Consider the following 25,306-nt stretch of genomic DNA (forward strand, 5'->3'; position numbering starts at 1 on the left):
CATAAAAAATACACACACATACTGTTTAGTTATATTAATGTAAATTTATTCACAATTGCAAAATAGATTCTGTCAGATTTGAAGTGATCGTATTTGCATGTAAATTTACTTATACACATGAAATATTTTAAGTAATGACCAGGTACAGTGAACGAATTGCTTGCGATCGTTCCGCAAACGTTAAGCAATCAAAGCGTCGATCTAGTACACATAGCCGTAGCCGGAGCTGTACGGATAGCCATAGCCGCCATATCCTCCGTATCCATAGCCACCGTACGCAGGATAGCCACCGTATCCGTAGCCACCATATCCTCCGTAGCCGTATCCTCCATATCCTCCGTATCCGTAGCCATAGGAAGGATAATAGTGGTGATGGTAGCCGAACCCGAACGTTTCAGCCTTATCCATATCGTCCTTTGCTTCGCCATCGATCGCCGTCGCCTCCGGTGCGTTAGCGGCATCCGTTACCTTTGTCGCTTCAACACTGTCCACATTACGGACATTGCGAACCAGTCCGAACGGTGCAGGTTGTCGGGTGCCAGGGTTGAGCTGTGGTGCGGCACAGGCCAACGCCACCAGGGCAAGGAAACAGGCAAACTGGAAATGAAAGAAACATAATTGGAAAATCCAAAACTTAGTAACGACCACGCTGGATCTTTTTTCGCAAGAATTTCTTACCTTCAACATAATGAATAGAATTATGATTACGTGCTTCGAGCTTGAGCTTCGATTCTTGTGCTGTCCCCGGGAGGATCGATTGCAAACTGATACCGGATTGAGAGCAGAGAAATGGTTTTATACTCTCTCCTCCGGTCGGTTCGTTCTTATTGACGTCAGCAAAGGTTCTGGGTGTAAATATCAATTTATTACAGTCGGGCACGAATCGGGAAAACTGGATTTCGGCAGACTTGCCTTAGTAATGGTCGGTATTTTGGCTGTGTTCGGTAAATGTCGCCAAAATAGTGGAGCTTCCCTCACGCAGATCGGGAATGTCCCAGACGGGCTTACGGGCGATCAATGTAAAATTGCGATCTGCGATCTGCTCGATTCTGGGTGTGATGAAAGAGCAACCGAACCGTTGCATTGCGTTTATTTTGTTTGTAGAATTTGTTGACACTGGTGTGTGAACCATGAGTTGCATATTTTTTGGTGATAAATCATGGGCATTTTTGGTATGCAATCGGCTGGCAATGAGTGTGGGTGAGTGGGCCCGTCAATGTTGGAATGAATTTGCGCAAGCCATCATCGCGTGGCTTTCGCTCGTATCGCAATGAATCATTGCGTGAATGGACAGAAAATTGCAATTCTGCCAGTCATATTGGAACACATTACAGGAAATGTTTTAGCATCTTATTATACATTCGGACCAAACCTAGGGTTAGTTGTGAAGGATGAGCCTTACATTACTTTCAAGCTTCAAGATCCATTTGGTGATCGAGTGAAAGTGATCGTGATATATTGTTTTTGGATGATATGAAACAAAATAAACATATGAATACATTGCTTTATACAGTGTATTTAACACAATTTAAAATCATTCCTTTTTGCTATCTAATAGTCTTTGGAGCAAAATTATGGATAATTATAATATGTATCATATTCATGTGTATCATTATTAATGACATTATTAATTATTAATTAACATTATTAATTTAAGTTAACTCAACGGGCACAATGGCACAATTGAAGATTTGCACTGTTTTGAAGATTTGAAATTGAAGATTTGAAAACTGTTTATAAAAATTGTGACGTTTAGCTTTACAAGCTAAACAATGACGTTCCACTACAGCAGGAATTATTATAAAAGTGATAGTAATAGTAATGCGCAGCATTACATTGGCCATGGCAGGAGCCGGAGCTTATCTTTGAACTGCTCTGAAGATATCCCAAAATCAAATGCATCGGAGCTAGCATCGGACTCCGCAGACACGCGAATCGTTGGGTCTGACCGACCAGCACTGGATTGAAGCTGAGGTATCGGAAGAATGTTTCTAGTCCTAAGCGGGCGAAATGGTGCAAAAATGTTAATGCGGGACAATAGAGACGGCGAGTCGCAGACAGGTGTTACAGGATAGTTTTGAATTAAAGTTTGATGAAACATAGAATAAACTTACCCATAATGGTGGTAGTTGCAAGAGTGGTTGTAATGCTGAATTTAAAAGCTGAAATGATGATATTCCACTTCGTAACGGCTGTATCTATCGCTCTATTTATCCATGTATTAATGCTGTTTGCCAATGCTTGTGCTGTTTGCTAATGCTAATGTTTTTTTACCACAACTTACAATGAGATGGTGCAAAATATCATTTCATTCTGGCCCTATTTTCAAAATGTGGATTTTTTTAATCTTTATGATATAGACAAATTATCAAACAAAGGCCGAAATTCGCGTGTCTAGTAATTGAAAAATCAAGAGCACCCTTCCATGTGCAGCTTGACTACAGTTGTTATGTAGTGTTATATTCAATTTATTAATCGATTAAAATCATACATTTCTGACGATTTAATTACGAAGAAATTCTTTATTATGACAGTAATCCTCGCTATTCATACAAAATAAGCTTCTAAATTCAGTTCCATTCTAACTTTAAACAGTTTTTTTATGTACTGAGCAAAATTTGTACATTTATATTCGCCCTTCATTCTATTGAAGGTCGGCATTTATGAGTCGGAATAAAGTCAGCGCAGATCGGACTGTTGCGCTTTTCTGGTTGTTTACTGACTCAAACGGTGATAGAAGAATTTTTAATTTCATGTATCAACATTGCTCACCAATGTACACACCGGAGTATTAATTATTATGTCTATTTTGTGCATAAGAAACCAATACACAAAATATTACAACTGGAGATGTATAATAGCTTCACTTTTAGTTCCATGAACAACCTACGACTAAGTAAGTTTGTAGCGCGTCGATCAATCCGAATGAAAGTGCCTCCAACTGTGACGCAAATTAAGACTGCTCTCCAGCAAATGCAAATGAGTCTCCGGAGAGTTTGCAATACGTCACAATACCGTAGGGCCACCAAATACCGGTTCCCTTCCAAACCGATATGGGCGTATGATCGTCCCCAAAACATTGTATAAAAGGAAACACTGGTCATGAGAGGAGCATCATTCAGTAAAACGAAACGCACCTAGAAGGAACAGTTCTAAGGAACGCTTAAGCCCTCCCAGCTAAACAAAAATGATTAAGGTCAGTTTGATTGAGATTCGTCAGAAGACGAATAAAACAAATTGTAAATTATTTATTTCGTTCTACAGTTTGTGTGCCTGTTTGCCCTCGTCGCTGTTGTGGCCTCGATGCCCAATGGACCCTTCGCACCACCACTAATGCAGGCTCCGATGAGACAGATCGTGAAGCGTGAAGCCGTCGCACCGGAAGCAGTGGCGGAAGATGCGCCCGTGCAGGAAAGTGCAGTGGAGGCTCAGGACGATATGGACAAGGCGGAAACGTTTGGCTTCGGATACCACAAGGTCATTCACGTGGGTGTGCCATACTACCCGCCGTACTACCATTATCCGCGCTACTACCACGGCTATCACGGTTACCATGGATACGGACACTACTGGTAATGGTAGTGTACGATTGATCAACGGAATCGAAGATCAAGTTGTACATAAAACCAGGAAATAAAATCGAAAACAGTTTGTACATAAAGTAAACATAAAATACTTGAACTATGAAGTGTTGAACTATCCGAAATCGAAACTTTAATTATTTCATTACATGAAGTGGCCAATGCCAGAGTTATTAGGTGTAATTTTATAACAATAACTATAACAATAGACAATGTAAATTACAATATCAAATGTGGACACAGTCAAAATACGAATTAAATTATTTGCTTACATATAATGTATTATTCATAAGACTCATTGTATCACATATCATTGTATCATTATAGCTATTGTATAAAATGAATAGCTAATGTAATATACGATGACGCCTGTATGTATAGAGCCACCTCATGTCCCAATGAATGGAAAAAACATTTACAAGTACCGTATTTTAGCGTGTTTAACGACTCCCTGATGAATTATTCTATATTTTTGGACAAAAAAGTTTTTTTTTACTTTTAATGTAACAAATGTGTTAATGTAACAAAATTCAAAATCATCAACACTTTGTGATCATTACCATTATGATTAAGATCAATTTTGTTTTCTTTTCATGCTGCTAGGACAAGCATAGCGAAGGCCATCAGTTTATCTTCGAATTCTATTGATATTCTCTAGTTTTTTGAGTTTTTGATGCTTCCTTTGAGAAATTTTGAGGTTTTGAGGAAACACTTTCTTTTTTTTAACCAATTGAAAGAATCAATGTGATCGACTGTTTTTTTCATTTCCAAACTTTCTATTTCTTATGCATTTTTGGCTTTTTTTCTAGTATTATCTTTGTGGACTGTCGTGTGGATACACTACTCATTATCGAAATATAGAATGTATATAAATGCCTCATGTGAAATAAAAAAGGTGTAATAGAAACCTAAAAGAGAGCAATAGAAGGGTCGTTCTACACGCTAAACTACGGTACGTACGGATTTGACTTCCATATGGACCGCCCGTACGTAGCTGTCTATTAATTATCCATTTGCGTTGTCATGAAAACCACTAAAAGGGCTGATAATTATATCATATCATATCATATGTGACCCATTTCGACAAGAAAAAAAAAATTACTCATAAAACAAGATGTGTAAATGAGTTTTGATAAGCTTCCATTATTATTTCATGTTAGTGATAGGGAGTAAATTGTGATCACCGTTTTGTTTGATTTTTTGTACTAGAGTTAGGAAAGTACTAAGCACCTATAGATATTTCAAACTCATGGTGCTAAGATAAAAAAAAGATCAGTAACAAGCAGTACCGAACTCATTGATTGTCGATCACTAGTGAAAGGATGGTTGAGTGTGGGATGGAGAGAATTTGTTATTATATATTAGATGGAATAATAAAAATTATAAAATATAAATCCTTGGAGTACATTTTTGAGCATGCAATAAATTTTAATACATTTTGAACATGAATTGTCAGTGTAATCCAAATACACTGTCGTAGATAATAAACACGTCGACATAAGTCGACAATACGGGCGGCCCGTAATAATTAAGCAAATAAATAAATAAATAAATAAGATAATTAACAGGCTGCTATAAATTAAATGTGATCTACAAAGAATAGTACACAGATTATCTATAGCATCGGAATTTTCTTTGTTTCCTGTGACGCACATTCCAATATAGATCCCTCCGTCCCGGCTAGGAGATAAACATATTCCAATTTACTCATCCCAATCCAAAAGACGTTCGACGACGTTATTGTGACGTCAGTTATAACGCATCGTCTTTGAATTGATGTTGTCGCTGGAGTTTTCTTTCATCAACACATTCCAACCGAGGTCGCATCGAACTTGGACGAACGGTGGAGATATAAAAGCAAGCTGCTGAACATAAGATATCATCAGTTTCTGGAACACACTGCAAGTGGCACGTTCTCGAAAAGAATTCGCGAATCAATAAAAACTAAAACACAGCTTCAGCATGTTCAAGGTATACAGGAGAACTTCCACTTCAGCTTCTTCAGGCGATAACACTGTGATTTCTCTCTCCCTAAGGTACTGTGTTTACTCGCTGTCGTTGCGGTGGTATCCGCCGGAATTAGCCAACCGAGGCCGTCGGCCGTCCATCAGCCCAGAATTGTGAAGCGGGAGGCTGAGACCGTGCCAGCAGAGCCGAAAGAAGCAGTGGAAGCGGTCGAGGGCCAGGACGATATGGATAAGGCGGAGACGTTCGGGTTCGGATACCACAAGGTGATCCATGTTTACCCTGGCTATCATCACGGATACTATCCCAGCTACGGTTATGCATACGGCTATCCTGGCTATCATCATAATTTTTATCACGGATACTACTACTAGAAGTCTGATCGTAATAAAGTATTTCAAATAAGTTAAAAAAAACACAGCAATAGATTTTAATGTAAACTGTTGGTATGAAAGAAAAGCGTAGACTAATAAAACTTACTGGCTTACTTATTGCTCGGAACTCGGAACAGACACCAAACACATACAAAAACAATTGAGAAGCAAGCAAGCTCATAAGCAATTATTCAGTTTGGTTTGGCAAATCGCTTTGCAAGAAATAAAGGACAGTAGAACGTCGATTATTCCGGCTGCCCGGGACCGGACGGCTACCGATCCACGGATAATGTTTTAAAAAAAAATGACAAATTCATATAAAATTATAAAATTCACTGATATTACTAGCAATTCACTTTGAATCAATTGATTAATCAGGAGAAGAATATTATTTTCATTAATAACTACAGGATTAACAACTCCCGGGGGCGGTCCCGTGGTTTCAGTCCTCAACTCAAACGACTCAATAACATGCCCGTCATGGGTTTAAGCCTAGAATGGACCGTCCCCTCGTAGCAAGGATAGATTATATCCGGTTGCGTGGTAATGAATTCCATCTCGAAAGCCTGTGTAGGCGCATGCATGCCTGCATGTCCGCGTAGGACGGTTATGCCAAATTGAAGAAGAAGGATTAACAACTGTTCATCAACAAAAGTTAAAAAAGAAGTTAAAAAATATCACTAGATACTAGATTGTTACACAAAAAAACTTGTTCATAAACTAAACTATCGCTGCAAATATTTGCCACGATTGAACTGCTGTTAAACTCATGCGCCACCACCCGCCGTGTAATCCGCTCCGCATAATCGACGTTCTACTGTAGCTTTAATTTTCGCTATTTAGTTAGACAAGTAATTTAACGTTGTCAACTCGTACGACTTAACAACATGCCTGTCATGAGTTCAAGCCCTGAATGGACCTTGTACCCATACGTAGGACTGAATATCCTGTTGCGGATAATCAATAAATCACTGAAAGCCAAGCACACTAGTGGTACGGGCAGACCTTCAACGATAACGGTTGTTGTGCCAAAGAAGAAGAAGAAGAATTTAATTTGCAAATTTAAAACAATTTTCTAGTACATCACCTGTCCAGCGAATATGATTATTATTCATTTCGTTACGATTGGGTATTTTCGTGTAATTGGAGATCATCCGCACGATCAGATTTGGCGCTTTGGCAACAATACACCACCTTGGTGGCGTTCTCTTACAGGTATTCCAAAAAACATTCATTGATATTGTCACTACCACAAAAATCTTATAAAACAAGTAAGGAGACAATAGCTTCGCTCATTCAACTGTTTACCGGATCGGACATTTTTCGTTGTGTCTGTGTTGTCGGTCATTTACGTTCTTCCAAACCTTGACCATGGACTTGAAGCCCAGGTTCTTTACCAGTTCTGGCCCGATGTTACTCTTTTTATTTGCAAATCTTGATGTAGAAGTGTAAATGTAACCCAACATCTTGAACTGTTCTGCGTTTCAGGGAATTCAACGAAATACCATCCTGACACCGCATATATTGTATATTTAGCATATATACACATTCGCCGTATGTGAACACAATACATAACTCTCTCTCTCTCTTTTTCACAATCTATCTATTCTCCCTATCGGAAGCACATACAGGAAAAGTGAACGGTGGGAATTTCTCTTATTTAAATGGACTTTCGTTTTATATAGATGCAAACAGATCCTGTGACGTCAAACTGAACCGAAATGGGACTTTCTGCAATTGCTTTGCGAATTCGGGTGGAACAGTATAAAAGAAAGGTTGATCGTCCGGAACAGCATCAGTCAGAATTCGACAGCAAGTGCATCGTGCAACAAGCTTTACATCTCAAGCACCGTCACAGTTCTTTAAAAGACTTTGAATATCCCAAAACATGTTCAAGGTGGGTAAACATGCTTTGAAACGTTGTTGTAATATGATAAATCTAACATTTTAAATATTCTACCAACAGCTCCTGTGTCTGTTTGTTGTTGTGGCAGCCGTTTCTGCGATGCCTCGTGCACCGGAATGGCACCCAGCACCCGGACCAGCTCCTATGGGAAGGCTCGTGAAGCGCGATGTGCAGCAGCCTTTCCCCAAGCAGATGCCGAACAATGAAGAAAACGCCAAGGAAGAAGGAGTGGCCGTTGCTGGTGAAGACGATATGGACAAGGCGGAGACGTTCGGGTTCGGATATCATCATTACTACGCTTACCCGCGATACTATTATCCAAGCTATCACTACGGATACTATCCTCGCTATCATTATGGCTACTACTGGTAGAACGGACGATATTTATATTTATTTATAATAAAAGATAAAAAACAACAAAATTAAATCGGTTTTTAGTGTGCCAACCTTAAGAAAGAAGCAATGTAAACGTTAAAGTTCCTTAAATATTTTATTAACGCAATTTGTATGAACATTCAAACGAAAGACTTCAACGTCAGACAAACAAACGATCCCGCAATGAACATTCGGGGGTAAACATGGAGTGAAACATTTTTCCCACGTGATTGGGATTCCACCAGCGCTTTGATTTGTTTTTAATATAATTTTCATACGATTGACGCAATTTTGCAGCCACAGGAAACATGGTGCGAAGCTACTAAAAAGCTTCATTCGCGGATGAAACGATTAATCGAATACCGGTTTATTTTGTTTCAAATTTGTGCGTCTTCCCTTTCCGTGACGTCATAATCCGGAACGAAGCTGGAGTAAATTCCGACCAAAAGGGAGCACTATAAAAGCGCTCGGCTTAGATGTGGAAAGCATCAGTCAGTCGAACGTAAAGCATCTTGAAGCAGACTCTAGGGAACGTTCAAAAGCCTCAATTCAAACAAACATGATCAAGGTATGTTTTTGGATGGGGTCAAACAGTTCTTAAGCCAATAACGATGGAATTAATTGGTTTCGTCTTACAGCTTGTGTGCCTGTTTGCCCTCGTCGCTGTTGTGGTTTCGATGCCCAATGGACCCTTCGCACCACCACCAATGCAGGCTCCGATGAGACATATCGTGAAGCGTGAAGCTGTCGCACCGGAAGCAGTGGCAGAAGATGCACCCGTGCAGGAAAGTGCAGTGGAGGCTCAGCACGATATGGACAAGGCGGAAACATTTGGCTTCGGATACCACAAGGTCATTCACGTGGGTGTGCCATACTACCCGCCGTACTACCATTATCCGCGCTACTACCACGGCTATCACGGTTACCATGGATACGGACACTACTGGTAAAGTTAGTGTACGATTGATCAGCATGATTGATGGAAGGATTGTACATAAAACAAGAAATAAAATTTTATATTAAATATGATGTGAATCTCGCATATTTTAATTTAATTTTGCAAGAATTACATAAAGCTATTAACTTGAATTGAGAAAGGTTTAAAATATGCAGCAGTTTCCGATAATTTTAGCATAGTTTGAAGTTTTGATTGCTTTCCAAAACAGAATGGTTTTTAAATGTTCAATGAGAATGATTCTAGCTGGGGCCTTAGATATGTTTTATAAACAATGCTCTATAATCAATTGCTATCGATATTGTTTTAAAAATTTAAAGTAAAATAATAAATAATGAAGTGGCTATGAATATTGACATAGCCTGAGCACATAGAGTTGATGAACAATCGGAACACATAGCTAATTTCTTTTCTGTTTAGAAAATTCGATGTTCTGTTTCTTACTAACATTTTTCTTTACCTTTAAAAACATACATTTTTTATATAGCCCGTCTTTAGCTGAATTACAAACTTTACTCAGCATGAGGTGATTGTTTGACATTTTAACATAGAGCTTGTTGCAACATCAAAATTTTGCTGAAATTTTGTTGAAAATCTTTAGACCAGCACTTAAAAAACGGAACCAATTCAAAATTTTCACATATACGACGGAAGATTAACAATTGGTTAAAACAAATGGGCGACTGTCCTATTTAATAGGGAACATCTGGTCATCCTAGCTCAGAATGTGTAGCGATGATTTACCATCACAACAAATGAATCTGCAGCTTCACAAATCTATGTAAAATTATATCACATTATTTATACGTTGTTCAATTGTTCATTTTTAAAGCACAGTAGATTTTGCATCGGTGAGATTTGGGTTTCTGAGGATGCGTCTATGAATGTGGCATCCGTGGTTTTTGCGTCTCTGTTGCAACTTAAAGACAGAATTTTGCCACCAAGAATTTTGCCAACAAAAATTTGGCCACCAAACATTCTGTGACCATGATTTATGTACACTTTTATCTAAGCTTGCGACAAAATGGAAATTCCATTATAAAGCGTCACAAAACAAAACAGACACAACTGGAAGTAGCAGGTGATCCCCAAAAGAATGATTCATAGATCGATGATCGCTAGAATGGTTTGTCGCGCATTTTTCGGTACACAGCGTTTCGGTTAGCAGAGAGCAATAAATTAATGCTAATGCTCTTGTTATTGCAAATCGCGTGTAGCGTAGAATCCCATTTCCTTAACTTAGTCTGATCTGGATAGTGTTTTTTGTATTACTTAACCCGCTTTAATCAATTAACATCTCACTGTCAATAAGTTACGTTCTAGCTCTTATTATTTGGCACTACAACTGTTGTCGGTCAAGGCCTGCCCGTGTACCACTAGTGGGCTTGGCTTTCTGTGACTTATTGATTTATCCATAGCAGGATAGTTAGTCCTACGTATGGGGGCACGGTCCATTCGGGGCTTGAACCCATTACGGGCATATTGTTAAGTCATACAAGTTGACGATTGTACCACCAGACCGGCCATACGTTGTAGCTAGACTGTGTATATTATGGAAATTACTAACATTTTAGCCGTACTAATTTATGTAAATAAACTACATTTGGATCCATTTTGCTATCAATGTTACTACACAGTTTATGATGTTTTCGTTGAAGAGTATTTTTTTATGTTTTTGATGTTTTTTTTTAGAAGAAAAGATGTTCTTCGACTAAAAATGAAAACTTATCATTTGAATGAATCGTGAGATAATCTATTGAATCATGGTCCTCTGAAACAAACAAAATGCGTCAAGGTCACATTTAGTTGTATATATTGAAAAGAAGTAAAAAAAAAATGCATTATAACATTCTAGAATTCCTGCCTCACCATCTTCTTACTGGCGTAGGCGACAAACATACATTATGTGGAAGTTCTATATACAAGAGTAACAAAATTGGCTATAACAATGGTATATAGCATATAGCTGCTACGCGAATTACATAGTACGAAAACGAACATACGGCATGGGGAATTTCTCTCATTTAAATGAACTTTCCTTTCACATGGAACAGTCCAGATCCTGTGACGTCAAGCTGAATCGATAATGACTTTCTGCAGTTGATTTGTGAATTCGGAATACGGACGAAACAGTATAAAAGAAAGGTTGATCTTCCGGAACAGCATCAGTCGGCAAGCTTCAGCAGCAAGTGCATTTTGCAAGAAGATTTACATCTTAAGCACCGTCGCAGTCCTTTATAAAACTTAAAATATACCAAAACATGTTCAAGGTGTGTAAACATTCTTTTAATTGCTGTTGTAATATGATGAATCTAATAATTTAAATATTTCTATCCACAGCTCCTGTGTCTGTTTGTTATTGTGGCCGCCGTTTCTGCGATGCCTCGTGCACCGGAATGGCACCCAGCACCCGGACCAGCTCCTATGGAAAGGCTCGTGAAGCGCGATGTGCAGCAGCCTTTCCCCAAGCAGATGCCGAACAATGAAGAAAACGCCAAAGAAGAAGGAGTGGCCGTTGCTGGTGAAGACGATATGGACAAGGCGGAGACGTTCGGGTTCGGATATCATCATTACTACGCTTACCCGCGATACTATTATCCAAGCTATCATTACGGATACTATCCAAGCTACCAATATGGCTACTACTGGTAGAATGGACGATATTTATATTTATTTATAATAAAAGATAAAAAACAACTCATAAATCTGTTTTGTGGTTGTTGTATAAAGGCAATGTATCGTATCGCCAATGTATAGTAAAGAGGAATTTGAACGAAAGACTTCAACGTTGGAAAAGCTACGAACCCATCCAGAAAGCTTTCATGAAACGATAGTAGTTTTGCAAGGTTTAAAGATGCTTGCACGGTTTCTTCACTCCCATTTAGGCGACCCGGATCATCCCGATCATCACTTCATGTACAGGCACAAGAAAAAGGGTTTGGATACTAAAAAGGGAATTTTTTGTTTAATTCTATAGATTGTGTGCCTCTTTGTTGTGGTCGCTGTAGCGGCAGCAATGCCACAGTTTGGACATAGTACGCATAGTACGCACCCCTTCCAATCCCGGCTTCTCTGAGTTCGTTGAGAAAGATCGTGAAGCGTAAAGCCGTCGCCGCGGAAGCAGTGGCAGAAGATGCACCGGTGCAGGAAAGTGCAGTGGAGGCTCAGGACAATATGGATAAGGCGGAAACGTTTGGCTTCGGATACCACAAGGTCATTCACGTGGGTGTGCCACTGTACCTGGGCTTCTATTACTACCCACATTACTATATCGGTTATCATGATTATCACGGATATGGATATTACTGATGGAAGAAGCGATTACGGTGCAAATGTTGTATAAAATAAATAATATTGGTTAAACGTGAAATTTGAAGTCCTTCGTTTGTTTGTTTATGAGTTTATTTATTTTATTTATCCACCCGAAGCAGTGGTAACGAAAGGGATAAATACGTTTTTTGCCGAAAAGGAATGCAATTTAAAAGAAATCCAGCGCACTGGAAAGAAGTTGAGCAGCTACACTATTGTTTCGCTCACTTCATATGAGATTGTAATTAATTTTATTGCGACACCTGTCTTATTATCTTATCGCATCCTCGTCTGACGGGTTTCAAGTATCATTTCTTTCATTTGATTTTTTTACCGTTTGAAATTTGTTTGGACCACAGTTTTCTGTTTGTAGCCTCTGAAACAGTGTTCAACATCTTTTACTTCTATGTACTCAGAAAAACACATTGGTTACAGGCAATTTTTTGTTAAAATTTCAACTGATGTAAATGTAGTAAAGTAAAGTAAACGATTATAAGGACAAATGAAATTAATTAAAATTTTTTGTTTTAACCAATAAGAACTCTGTTTAACTCTTTAGAAAAAGTGCTAAAAAGAACTAATGAGCGTTGTTCTACATTTGGTCCAACTTCTGATGTGCTAGCAGTTTGTGATCATCAACAACAACATTATATTTCGTGAATCATTAAATGTGAATTGACAAAATCAATTACAAGCGGTTTATACAAAGCAAATTTTACGAACAGTACGAGTTATTTTAATATAAAAAAGCTATAGAAAGCTGTTTTGATCAATTTAGTGAGCCACCGTATGATCAAAGTGCTATGAAGATATATAAATTATCCAACCAAATTAATGTTAAAATGTATTAATGTTAAAAATGGCAAAAAAGTACGCCGTTTTTTTAAATACAAGATCGTACAAGAATGACATGTTTGCTTATTGTAAGTCACCTCATCGTAAATGGACCGGAATTTCCCTTTTTGAGAATTGAGTCAAAATACTCTTAGAAGCAGCCCGAGCTGCCAGAAGCAGATGTTAATTAAAGCTGGAAACTCCAATGTTTGGCAGACGACATCTGATCGAAAGCCAGAGAGTGAGAGAGAGTTGCGATTTCTCATCGATTCTATCAGTACCGTACGATTGTGACGTCACGTGGAATTCACAGCTATCATCTGCGAGCTTTCTTTTGGTGTCTAGGATATAAAAGTCGCATCTGGAGCTTGAGCAGACATCAGTTACCGAAACACACTGTCAGAGAGACGTGCTCACAAAAGCAATACAAAAGAAATCCAAATACCAACACGATGTTCAAGGTATTCAGCAGAACTTCCACTTCAGCTTATTCAGGTGATAACACGATGATTTCCCTCTATCTTTCCCAAAGGTACTGTGTTTACTTGCTTTCGTTGCGGTGGTGTCCGCCGGAATTAGCCAACCGAGGCCGTCGGCCGTCCATCAGCCCAGAATTGTGAAGCGGGAGGCTGAGACCGTGCCAGCAGAGCCAAAAGAAGCAGTGGAAGTGGTCGAGGGCCAGGACGATATGGATAAGGCGGAGACGTTCGGGTTCGGATACCACAAGGTGATCCACACCTATCCGAGCTATTACCCTGGTTTCTACCCTGGCTACTATGGATACGGTTATCCTGCCTACTATCAGCCAAGCTTCTACCATGGATACTATTATTAGATATTTATTGAATAAAGAAAAAAACATAATTTAAACCTTAATTTATGATCAAAATGGTTTTATAATTAATGCGGTGCACGAAACGTTGGAAAGAAAAAAAGGTTAATTTGTTGAATGTAGTTGTTTATACCATTAAATGATGGTCTTGTGACTTGCGGTATATTCAATAGATGCGTTGGCTCTTACAAGGCCGGGTAGAATCGATTCCCAACCAGACCGACTCCCGTAGCAAGGACTGACTATCTGGCTATGAGGAATGCTAATAAATGGAACCCTGGATTGGCCCGTATTTTCGCGTATGTTTAAACAATTTAGAAGAATAAATTAGAATATCGAATTTACGAACGAGTATGAATCGAAGTCTTACTAGTTGTTGCGTACGACCTCATTATGAAGTAAAAGCATTTATGCGGATGTAGCGAAGTAAAACACTTCAAGATAAAACACCTTAAGTTAAAACAAAGTTCAAGCAAAACACGCCTCAAGCGATAGCGCGCGCTTCAGAAAGCAACAAACATAAACAGGTAGTCAACCGTTCTCACGGTTCAAACGAGGAAGTAACTTTACGCAATTCATAAAACATGTCACATGTCGCATTAAGTATAAATACATCTTGTTATCAAAATAGTCATAGTCACAGTTAGCTGACCTATATGCGGTCAGCAACTAAATAGCATATAAGAGATGAAAACCTAAATAAAGTAAGCGCATTCGAACACAAACCTCAGAATCGCTCGTTTCTTAATAGTCGGAGGCACTCTCCGGTCGACGAAGGAAAAATATACCCGACTCGGTGTAAAGCACCGGCGTTGGGCGCTGCGACGGAGCAACACATCCGCCAGCAGCATTACTAGTGGTTTTGTCAGCAAGTGATGCAAAAGTACCGAATTGGCTTCTATTTAAAAAAAAACATGGTTATTTATATGATTATTGTCATATATTGTAATTAGTAAAGCATAATTAATCTTCAAAAAAAAAAAAATGGCACAAAATTTGAATAGAAAAACGCATACTGTTTCATAGCTCGTGGATTTTATTGCACAGCTTATCCGATACTCTAATATTGTTGTGAGTATCACGTAAAGAAACAAACTGTATTGAATGCGTATTGTAAGCAACATGCATTACAACCATCCTAAGAGCAACTTTCTAAATGTCTAAAATAAGAATGCAAATGCCTACAATGCAGAACATTACAAATGCTAAACCAGTTCTTAGCCGTCTGTGTTAAGGAGCTCCTGAAATTGATGAAATTGCACAAAATTGATTATTTCGAACGATATTCGAACCGTTTTCAATAATCTGGTCTGTCTGTTCATGATCAATGTACGATCTTGAACTTGAACGATCCACAGTGCTTTGACCTTTGCACATTTTTGCCTGATTTGGCTTTGTGTGATCAGTGTGCAAATTTGGTTGTATGACACACCTTTTGACGTGATATAATTCAATTTACAGTCAATTTTGTTTGGTGTGGATTTTATTCTGAAATTTCATGCGCTCCATTTCGTTTCTCTCACCTGGGTGATAAACACTGAGTAACTCCATGTCTGCCAAGTTTTTGCGGGTCATCCTTCTGTCTGTTTGGGGTGTGTTTGTCTATGTTCCGCACAGTTCCTATGTTCCTACACAAACAATAGTACACAGAGTGGTTTAGGGGAATGTATTTCAACCCATGTAACATACGCCTGTATACTTTCACACAATAGTATATTGGTAGAACAAGCAGCCAGCAATACATAGTCCAAGGCGCATATAAATTTAGTGGAATATGCGTTTCAAACTTTCACGGTGATCATAATCAAGCATATGAAGATGATGGTTGGCGATGATGGCACTGTTTTGAAATGTATATAATGTTACTCGGAACATTGACACGTCCTGTGACGTCGAAAGGCGGGTTTCCCCACAATTGTTACACAACCAACTGTATAAAAACAGGAACCTTTCTTTCGGTATGCAGTATCAATCGAACACTCGTGACACAATCATAACAAGCTTCCAACGCTTTTCGACAATTGCAAATCAAAATCACAATGTTTAAGGTACTTCTGGGAATATATTCGACTATATAGAATGTATTTATAATATATACAATTTATTTCTCAAAAGCTTCTGTGTCTGTTTGCCGTTATCGTAGCCGTCTCCGCTATGCCTCGCGTATCGGAATGGCCAGCACCAGGACAAGCCTCTGCGGGAAATGTTCTAAAGCGCGATGTGCAGCAACCGTTCCACCAACCAATACCGAACAATCCACATAACGACATACAACAAGGAGTGACCATAACAGCTGGGGATGATATGGACAAGGCGGAGACGTTCGGGTTCGGTTATCATCATTACTACTCCTATCCAGCATACTATTACCCGAGCTACTACTATGGATACTATCCAAGCTACTACTACGGATACTACTGGTAGCTTGTTGTAGTGAACGACTTATGCGACAAAATTATTAGACACAATAAATTTTTATCCATACAGAACACAGATAAGACTCTTTCATTGAAAGGGAAGTCAAATGTAAAAGAAAAATCTTGTTTGGTCGCCCAAAAAAAAAATAAAAATACAATACGGTACTCACCTTCAATTTTCCCTTTTGATTCCAGGCGATTCAGTGCTGGGCCATTTTAACCACTTTTAGAACAATATCACCGATTGTATCCTGGACACTTTTCTATTTCATGCACTTCATGCTAAATTTGTGTACAATATTCACTTAAATTTCTATCTTTTACTTGTCATAACAGTTTCGTACAGAACGATCATAATATACGATCGCTAGACTCACACACAACGAGAACTTTTCGAATCACACCTGTAAATCACACGCGATGGTTACGCTTCATTTGACGCAATTCGTACCACAGTTTTGGTGGGCAAGACACCAAAATCACACATTCAGATACCTTTGCCGCAATTAACGATCCGAACTAGAACCCGATGAGCCCGATGGGACCGATACGAACGGGAAAGACGCATAAAATCTGTAAAATCCTAAAGCATAGGCGAGTGAGCTGCATTGGGATAGCGTTTACGCAGCAGAACTAAATCTCGTGCTTCCTGTGACGTCAGCAGCTGTCAAACCGTTCAAACTGATGGCTTGACGCATTGTTCTATCTTTAATTTGTGGAAGTATAAAAGGAGGTGCTTACATGGACATGGAACATCATTTAAATTGGACCTGTTTCAACGAGCAGATCAATTTTGTAAACAAGTATTTAATCAAGTTTTAAATTCAGGAACGAACCCCAAAAAATCGCATTACAATGTTTAAGGTACGTACAAGGATAGAAATAAAAAAATCTAATTCATAAAACCTCTGCTCTTTTTTATCGATTACAGCTTCTTTGCATGTTGGTCTGTGTTTTCGCGGTAGTCGCTGCACTGCCCAGTGGCATTGAGGAACCATTCCGCCAGGATGTACTAACTAAACGTGACACCGTCGCTGTAGCAAACGATCAAGAAAATGATGCCGCTGCGATCGAGAGTGCAGTGGAGTCGTCCCAGGACGACATGGATAAAGCGGAAACGTTTGGCTTTGGGTACCGCAGGTACATCCACTTCTATCCACGATACTATCCCCGCTACTACTACGGTAGCTACTATCCGCGCTACTACTACGGACACTACGGTCACTACTGGTAAAGCCGCAGCAAAAGGGAATGCTTGATTCGATCATCTGTAAAATATTGCACACTACTCGTTTTTTAAAAATCATATCAAATTTCAATTGAAACCCATTCAACATAAAAGTGTCCAAAAAATGTAAGCAAAAGAAATAAAATCTTCAAAACTATAATTATATTCTTCTTCTTCTTTGGCTCAACAACCGATGTCGGTCAAGGCCTGCCTGTACCCACTTGTGGGCTTTGGCTTTCAGTGACTAATTGATTCCCCCCCACTGCAAGATAGTCAGTCCTACGTATGGCGGCGCGGTCTATTTGGGGATTGAACCCATGACGGGCATGTTGTTAAGTCGTACGAGTTGACGACTGTACTACGAGACCGGCTCCACCACGGCATAATTATATACCCTGTTTTGAATGCGTTGAGAAAAAAAAAAAACGTTTTGACGAAAGCTAATTTCACTTCTAGGGTATTATTTATTTGATTTTTTCCCCTTTTTTAGCAGCAACTTCTGATGTTTACAAAGCTGCACGTAGATTGCACTTTCTTTCTGCACTTTCGCGATTTAGCTTACGAGTCCATTGAACGATCCTTTTATGTAACGATCGCCAACCTTTTATTTGAATATCATACAATGAAATGGATGTTAGCTTTTTTCACCACAATTTAATAATTAGCTCAAGTACTATTCTTCACTGTAATTGTAATTGGACTGAAAAATCGAAAACATAAACAAACTTCAAAGCAACGATGCTTCAATCTTCTTTCCGCATAAATAAATACAGAAAACCAATTTTCTTATGTTAAATCACTATTTACTGAGCAATGTAATAAGCTTTAATACAGGTACACTTTGATACAATTTTTACAAACCGCTGGGACACTTCACGATCACTGATTTTGTAGCAATGCTTACGAAATACACTGAAGCAACTGTCGCCGTCTTATTTCGCAGTTTTAAGATATGTTTAAGAAATGAAATATAGCTAACGAAGCACACGAGACGATGTAAACACGAACGTATATCTTAAATGAACTTTTAATCTGAGACAGATTTATCAAATTAAGCAAAGGTACATTTTGGGAAATAGAAGGAAAATAGAGGGAAATAAGAAAGGAAATGTTACTAAAATAATAAACTGCATCACTTTTAGGTTGTAATTTTGATAATTTAATTTAATAAATTTAATTTTCTAATAATTTAATTTTGTGTACAAAAAATATTTGTAAGTCTATGTTTCTACGCGCGAATTATTGCATAAAAAGGTAAATTTTCTATTTTTTAAACAACTATTCAAAATTTTCCCCCTTTTTTATTCAATTACCCCTTTTTGCAATGTAAATAAATTTATCGAGAAGATTCGAGAACACTTGCTACCCTTCCCATGGTTGGAGGAAAAGTGATTAGCTGTACAGACGCAGGGTTATACATTCGTAACCACTATCACCATAACACTAACACATACAGTGACTGCCTTATTTTTTTCCTCCCATTTCGAAGCGATCCCTTCCACACTGTACCGGGGAGCGTCCCTCGGTAGGGATGGTCAACTATCGTCGCTATTTTTCCCTTGATCGACTCCCATTGTGAACCATTTACTCCGGAGACAAGGATGGTGGTATTGGTTTATGTACCATTTTACTACTACTACCAAGCAACCTTTATATTAAATAGCACATAAGAGGAAAACATCTATAGTATATTGTAGCCATTTCTCTCAGACGCCATTTTGTTTGTTCTTTTTTGTGTTTTGGATCGTCTAAGGGTTGCTCTGTTTTTTGTTACACTTTAAAGAAATGTTTGGTTGTTTGTTGTGTGTGGTTCAACGTCCGAAATGAAGGAACTTTCTTTTTTTGTTTGTTTTTCTCTCAGATCTTCCCGTCTTTGATCGCTATCTTAAAAAGAAGATCACGCTTCTGCGTCGTGTAGATGCAAAAGTGTGTACTTCCCCGAAATAAATGGTGCCACATTTCCAAATTCTCCCAAATCCGGGCCGCAGCGTCCTACACTGTTCGCACGATCCGATTTTCAACAGCTTCCCCAAAAACAAAGCTGGAACCACTTGGATATTGTCCCCGGAGAAGCTGGCTACAGGCCATCGATTGACGTCAATCGACCCGATCTTTGGAGTAAACAATCCCAAACTTTGCAGGGAAATTACGGACCAGCAAGTGGGTGGCACACCATCGGAAGCGAAGGGAAACGGCCAAAAAAGGGGCCCAAACAAGCGTTGCATTCTTCGCCAAGCGGGCCATAATCAAAATAAAAGATGTCGTTAATTTCCCTCCCCCCGCAAAGGTCCCTTTCGGAATCCCTGTTGCTTTGTCTCATCCCATTCCCTTTTACCTCCACCAAAGCTCCCTTTTGTGCACGAAAGCAAAGGAGGAAAATTAAACACTCGCCGATCGATACACATGGACCGGTGCGTGTGTGCATGAAGGTAGGACGGCTTTAGTACGCTTCGAAGGGTGTTCCGTGTGGGTAAAGGTGTAAATATTTTTGGGGCTTTTAGGTCGATTTTTACAACATTCTGCCATTCTACTGCCAGTCCGCATGTAAAACTGGTTTAGTGACGCAAATGCGAATGCGAGGGCAGATTATGATTTCAGATTGGTTTGTGCAGTAGCAGAGCGCACGGTTTGGGGTTGAGCGCGTGGAATTTATACGTCTTGACATCCACGAACGGGGTTAGTGCCCTGCGATCGTGCGAAGTTTGCGTGAGTTTTGGCAACACATCGTGCTGGCTTTTAGGGATGATATAATTTATGGGGGATCAGATTAAAGTGTGGCCGATCGGGGCAGGCCACCGTCCTATAAACGGGTTGAAGTAAATTGTGACAAATTGCCACCGAATTGATCTCTATTAGCGTATAGCAAGCCCTTTACAAAAACAAACCAGATCGCACTAAATGTCACACGTTCGTGAATCAATCATTACGATTATTGGTTGTAAAATGCCATTCCACTAGTAGCTGGCCAGAATTAGGTAGCGTCCATAAATTTCCTTTTTTTTAGATGAAAGAGCTGTGCTGCGGTAAAGCGTCCAAGCATCGTTTAATTTGTGCGTGCTATCATGTAGATTTATGCAAAACGATCTGAGCACGACGAGTTCGCAGACACGGGGACAGTTCTTCGTAGACGCTCCCTCCATTGGTTGATGGAGACGTTGGTGAGGTTTAGAATGTCAACAAAACGAGAATGCGCCTTTTGGGCTGGCTGCCGTCGGGTAGCGTAATCTGAGATAATCACATTCAGCACAAACAGATGAACTAATTCCTTGTCTAAGATTAGTCTTATTAGAATAATGATTATTTTTAGACGACACTCTAATTTTAAATCGAAAATTTCTTTTTAAAACGGGATATTAACGTTACCCAGGAGTCACGAAGGAGCGGAAGATCAATGGTTTATATGCCGGGAAGATCAGAGCATGCCGAGAGATGTGTATTCATTATATCTTTTAAGAGGTTTTACAGATTTTTTTTTTATTTTGATAAGATCAAAAATGTTTTGAACTCCCGATGTATGAATTATTTTCAATAGGGCTGCAATCTGCTTACAGATTAAAAATATACAAGAAAAAAAATCAAGTGACTTTTAAGAAGAAATCAATGTGTTGACAAAGCTCTTTATTCGGGGAAAGCTTTGGTATATTTTGTAAATTGAAATAAAAAAATTCAATTTCTAAGTCTCGATCGTACGCAGACCACCGGAGAGTATGAATGAAACATGTGCATAAATGAATAAATTAACAGCATGGATGAGTGAATATTTGGCTCCACGTGCTAGTATTGGCATTGCGGGTTGCCTACTTTTAGGGGGATAACATAAAACGTAGAACATCGACTCTATACGAACGGTACTGCAGGGGTTCTAAGATTTTAAAACAAAATACTAGTGAATTTGGAATAAAACATGAAGATAAATTTTAAAAATTCAGCTTTAATCGAAAAATTAAGTGCCATAACCAAAACCAATGTAATTTACAAGCTATATATTTAATATAACGATTGAAGTTTAACCAAACTCCTCAACTGTTAAAAACTAGGGTTATGGGTTGATTAATGCTTATGGTTTCTTTTAGATTTTTCTTGTTTCTTGAAGAATCATACAAATTAATTTTTTGCAGACGTGATTATACTGTGTAGACTTCAGAGTTTTATAAGTTTTTGATCCCACGCAGAAAAATTTTCATTCCATGCTATGAAGAAACTTTATCTTTATTATTACATCATTATGTTTAGTATTGTAGTTTATCAGCATCTACGATTATTGTATCGGGTACACCTTTTAGATTGTAATTTCTGAAAATTGATTTAGTCATCTATTCTGGTCAGCACGAATAACCCTTTTAGTAACTATTTATAACCTCAGATCTCAAATGTGACAGAGTTACCAGAACGATCGCTCGTCGTCGACAAAACGTATCGCTCACAGGGGATCTTTAACATATCAATTCGCCTCCACGTGACAATTATCCCGCAAGCATACAATAGTCAATTGTTTTCGTGTGCTTTATTTTCCCGACGTCCTATTGAGACAATGTGTACAACCACAAGTAACAATATGCTACATCGAACTAAATAAATTCTGCTCTCCAGTACCCCTGATCAGTTACAGTTGAAAATTTGCAGTAGTCTAACACAGGTGACACACATCCAAAATGGTCCAAGGAATGGTAAGGCTCAAACACCCTGTGAAAAGTAAAACTATTTCCTGGTAATGTTCCCGGTTCTTTCATTCCAGCATCATCTCTTTATCTTAATTTATCTGCTGACCATCGCGTGCAATGCCACTCTCGAGCAGCCGATCGAACAGCAGACACAGTTGGCCGAGACAGAAAAGGACCCAATACCACCGATCTACAACACACCGCCCCAACCACCGGTCAAGATACTGCGCGAAACCAGCCCCATCACGCAGCGGGAAAGCATGCCAATGTCCGACGAAGATTTGCAGCAGTCAGCCGCATACACGTACAGCTACTATCGGCCGGTGTACCACCCGGGCGTATACTACTCCTACTACCCACGGTATCGTTGGTACAGACCGTACTACTACTACCACAACTGGTGGTATTATTGATTTGCGGAAATGGTTTTCGTTTCGAATGGATTTTAGAGCGCACAAACGACGAACAATCTAATGGCAGTTGAAATGTTATTAAACGAAACAAACCACCAAAACACAAATGCGTCATTCAGAACGTGTATTGCACAATGTGTGTTTATAGAGCAAAAAATAAGTTAGATTACCCTCTCCTTTGTATTTGGAGACACGGAACTGTTGCAGAACAAATCAAGCAAGCGAACGAGCGAAGCAAATCGTTTATGGAACGAGCAAAAAGCTAGTAGCCCTGCCTGATGGCAATGATTACTTCGATTTCGTTTTTCCCAAATTACAGTGAACCCTCTCTTATTTGAGAGACGATGGGACTGTCGAATAAGAGGGGTTTTCAAATTACAGAGCTGGAAAGTGAATGAAAGGTCCATCCAAACAAGAAAGAGACAGAACATTTAGTATGCAGCCTTAACTGTTGCTATAGGAAACTGCGAACAGGATTGCCAATTTGAGCATACATCATTCAATAACCATGGCAACACCATACACAAATAAAAGGGATACAGATTTCAGAGGTTTTCCAAATTAGAGGAACAAAAATGTACTGGAAATCAAGGGACTGTGCAAAATATTCAAATAAGAGAGGTTTTTCAAATTGGAGAGGTGTCAAATAAGAGAGGGTTCACTGTATTTCCCCTTCTGTACGGATTGAAGATCACCTTTCGTAGATCGTGTAGGTTCACCGAGAGTGGTCAATAAAACCACGTGTGCATCGATCCCCCATAAAAAAACCGACAGAAAATAAACACGTGCCACTCGGGTGTGCCATTGGAAGTGAATCATGCGGTAGCACAGTTAGCAGAGAAGCTAGCGGACCCACTGGACCGTGTAGATCTATTAGGGTGCGTTACTAATAAATAGTCATTGATGCAATTTTCACGGCGTTAATTTCCTGCACAAACTTTGTACGTGTGAACTTAACCTTCACCTCGCCGGGCCACAGTGAGTATCCACCTTGCTCCACCTTCAGTTTCGTTCTGCTACGGTTGACGTTAGGAATCGTGGTCCGATATTTTGTCATTTTGTCCCGATGCGGCGGAGCGATTGTGAAGGTCAAGCGCAAAGGCTACTTTTCGGATCTCGGTTGAAAGAAAGCTTAACCATCTAGCATTGCTTAATACAATGGAAACCGGTTTAATCTGATGAGCAAAGTATCACAATATGATCGATGAAAGCTTATAAATATGTGTATATTCCCCAGAAAATAGTAAACTATAGATATGTAGGCACTACTAAACAAAGCAGATTTAGTTTGGTTTAGGCTTTTGTAACGCCTCCCTTATAACGCGCCCCCACTATTCTTTCCACGCCCTGATCTGTCCAGAATTTTGCTCACAACGTTCGCCAAAAAAGGAGATACTCTCAGCCTCAACAACGCCGTTCGCCAGGCAGTAGCCAGCCAGCCCGCTGCTAATGAACCTGAAATTTTGAAACTCAGTTTTCAGGCAGTGCATCATCACCATCGTCAAGCGAGAGGCTCGTCTTGGTCGGTGCGGCCGTGGACGAGCTCGACGAGTCGGACGAAGATTTGGAACTCACCGGCGTCAGCGAACCGGACACCTTCAGGCTGCCAGTGTACGACGTTGGCTTCGCCTCGTCCGAGGACGAGTAGCTGGACGAGTACGACTTGTACGTCGGGTAGGACGGGTGCGATGAGTACGACTTGGAGGAATCATCCCAGCCGGAGCTGCTGTGCGAGTTGCCGGCATGTTTGGCCAGCAGAAGTAGCTTACCGCCACCAATGCCCAGCGCCAAGCCCTTCACCACCAGTGCCCCGATACCGGCCAGCCCGGTGAAGATCACTGCCAGAGAGAAAATGGAGGAGGAAAGGGTAAGGATTTAAGTTCCAGTTTCATTCTTCCCTTTTCTGCACCACATACCCGTCTTTGGGTCGATGTGGAAGGCCGATTCTGCCGTTTCCAGATCGTTGGTGTCGCTGTCCTGCTCCTCCAGCTGTTCACTCCACACCAATCCGATGATCAGCATCAACAGCAACGTGCTGCTACTTCCGAACAGTTTCATTTTCGTAGAGTTTGTGGGGTTGTTTTTTTTCGCAGCAAAACAAATCAAATGTCCTTCACTCACTGAACTGACGACACTGGTGGCACTTTTATTGCTTATGCTAATCTGATTGATTCACTGCTCCCAATTCTGATGCCTCAACAACCAGCAAAATGCTCAAACCACTGTTGATGACGCCTAATACGCCTAATGCTTGCTCACATATATCACCGCAAAACACCGCTCGTGCCCAATGCTACCGACGACTGACCCGGGTTGGACATCAATGAACGCTTTTTATACGACGACACCGATGCAGCATCGCATCTTATCGCGCGCCCTGGCCGTTGCCCACATTTCGAGGATCCTTCAAAGCGCTTGTTGTTGTTGTTTGTTTGTTTGTTTGTGTTGCGCCCTCA

The 25,306-nt window shown here is 39.7% G+C and overlaps 9 protein-coding genes across 12 annotated transcripts; 7 read left to right on the plus strand and 2 right to left on the minus strand.

Annotated features, from left to right (window-relative positions):
* Positions 1–87: 87 nt before the first annotated feature.
* Positions 88–913, minus strand: LOC120896239 (protein suex-1-like). Its single transcript, XM_040300224.1, has 2 exons — positions 679–913; positions 88–597 (listed from the first exon to the last, which is right to left on the minus strand). The coding sequence occupies exons 1-2, from the start codon at positions 685–687 to the stop codon at positions 202–204; spliced, it is 405 nt and encodes a 134-aa protein (XP_040156158.1). The 5' UTR covers positions 688–913; the 3' UTR covers positions 88–201.
* Positions 914–3,123: 2,210 nt separating this feature from the next.
* On the plus strand, positions 3,124–3,650 carry LOC120895861. The gene is made up of 2 exons (XM_040299550.1): positions 3,124–3,196; positions 3,265–3,650. Exons 1-2 carry the CDS (start codon positions 3,188–3,190, stop codon positions 3,574–3,576), a joined length of 321 nt encoding a protein of 106 aa, XP_040155484.1. The 5' UTR covers positions 3,124–3,187; the 3' UTR covers positions 3,577–3,650.
* A 1,819-nt stretch (positions 3,651–5,469) lies between these two features.
* On the plus strand, positions 5,470–5,951 carry LOC120896184. The gene is made up of 2 exons (XM_040300136.1): positions 5,470–5,552; positions 5,618–5,951. Exons 1-2 carry the CDS (start codon positions 5,544–5,546, stop codon positions 5,918–5,920), a joined length of 312 nt encoding a protein of 103 aa, XP_040156070.1. The 5' UTR covers positions 5,470–5,543; the 3' UTR covers positions 5,921–5,951.
* A 1,768-nt stretch (positions 5,952–7,719) lies between these two features.
* LOC120895419 lies at positions 7,720–11,848 on the plus strand. Of its 3 annotated transcripts, none has more exons than XM_040298768.1 (2): positions 7,720–7,817; positions 11,497–11,848. In XM_040298768.1, exons 1-2 carry the CDS (start codon positions 7,809–7,811, stop codon positions 11,806–11,808), a joined length of 321 nt encoding a protein of 106 aa, XP_040154702.1. In that variant the 5' UTR covers positions 7,720–7,808; the 3' UTR covers positions 11,809–11,848. The 3 variants fall into 3 exon arrangements, with proteins under 3 accessions (XP_040154702.1, XP_040154700.1, XP_040154701.1); XM_040298766.1 differs by lacking the exon at positions 11,497–11,848 and adding an exon at positions 7,887–8,235 and having other exon boundaries at positions 7,731–7,817; XM_040298767.1 differs by lacking the exon at positions 7,720–7,817 and adding an exon at positions 11,335–11,426.
* LOC120895417 lies at positions 8,696–9,200 on the plus strand. Its single transcript, XM_040298765.1, has 2 exons — positions 8,696–8,769; positions 8,840–9,200. The coding sequence occupies exons 1-2, from the start codon at positions 8,761–8,763 to the stop codon at positions 9,149–9,151; spliced, it is 321 nt and encodes a 106-aa protein (XP_040154699.1). The 5' UTR covers positions 8,696–8,760; the 3' UTR covers positions 9,152–9,200.
* Positions 11,849–13,693: 1,845 nt separating the features above from the next.
* LOC120897469 lies at positions 13,694–14,164 on the plus strand. Its single transcript, XM_040302396.1, has 2 exons — positions 13,694–13,760; positions 13,832–14,164. Exons 1-2 carry the CDS (start codon positions 13,752–13,754, stop codon positions 14,132–14,134), a joined length of 312 nt encoding a protein of 103 aa, XP_040158330.1. The 5' UTR covers positions 13,694–13,751; the 3' UTR covers positions 14,135–14,164.
* A 3,155-nt stretch (positions 14,165–17,319) lies between these two features.
* Positions 17,320–17,920, plus strand: LOC120897903. Its single transcript, XM_040303089.1, has 2 exons — positions 17,320–17,412; positions 17,480–17,920. The coding sequence occupies exons 1-2, from the start codon at positions 17,404–17,406 to the stop codon at positions 17,780–17,782; spliced, it is 312 nt and encodes a 103-aa protein (XP_040159023.1). The 5' UTR covers positions 17,320–17,403; the 3' UTR covers positions 17,783–17,920.
* A 4,415-nt stretch (positions 17,921–22,335) lies between these two features.
* On the plus strand, positions 22,336–22,951 carry LOC120893766. Its single transcript, XM_040295860.1, has 2 exons — positions 22,336–22,443; positions 22,512–22,951. The coding sequence occupies exons 1-2, from the start codon at positions 22,429–22,431 to the stop codon at positions 22,848–22,850; spliced, it is 354 nt and encodes a 117-aa protein (XP_040151794.1). The 5' UTR covers positions 22,336–22,428; the 3' UTR covers positions 22,851–22,951.
* A 1,045-nt stretch (positions 22,952–23,996) lies between these two features.
* Positions 23,997–25,263, minus strand: LOC120894119. 2 transcript variants are annotated; one of them, XM_040296503.1, is made up of 3 exons: positions 24,767–25,260; positions 24,426–24,688; positions 23,997–24,305 (listed from the first exon to the last, which is right to left on the minus strand). In XM_040296503.1, the coding sequence occupies exons 1-3, from the start codon at positions 24,906–24,908 to the stop codon at positions 24,297–24,299; spliced, it is 414 nt and encodes a 137-aa protein (XP_040152437.1). In that variant the 5' UTR covers positions 24,909–25,260; the 3' UTR covers positions 23,997–24,296. The 2 variants fall into 2 exon arrangements, with proteins under 2 accessions (XP_040152437.1, XP_040152435.1); XM_040296501.1 differs by having other exon boundaries at positions 23,997–24,688; positions 24,767–25,263.
* Between the last annotated feature and the right edge of the window lie 43 nt (positions 25,264–25,306).

The sequence above is a fragment of the Anopheles arabiensis genome, chromosome 2, assembly GCF_016920715.1.
Source record: "Anopheles arabiensis isolate DONGOLA chromosome 2, AaraD3, whole genome shotgun sequence".
NCBI classification, from domain to species: domain Eukaryota; kingdom Metazoa; phylum Arthropoda; class Insecta; order Diptera; family Culicidae; genus Anopheles; species Anopheles arabiensis.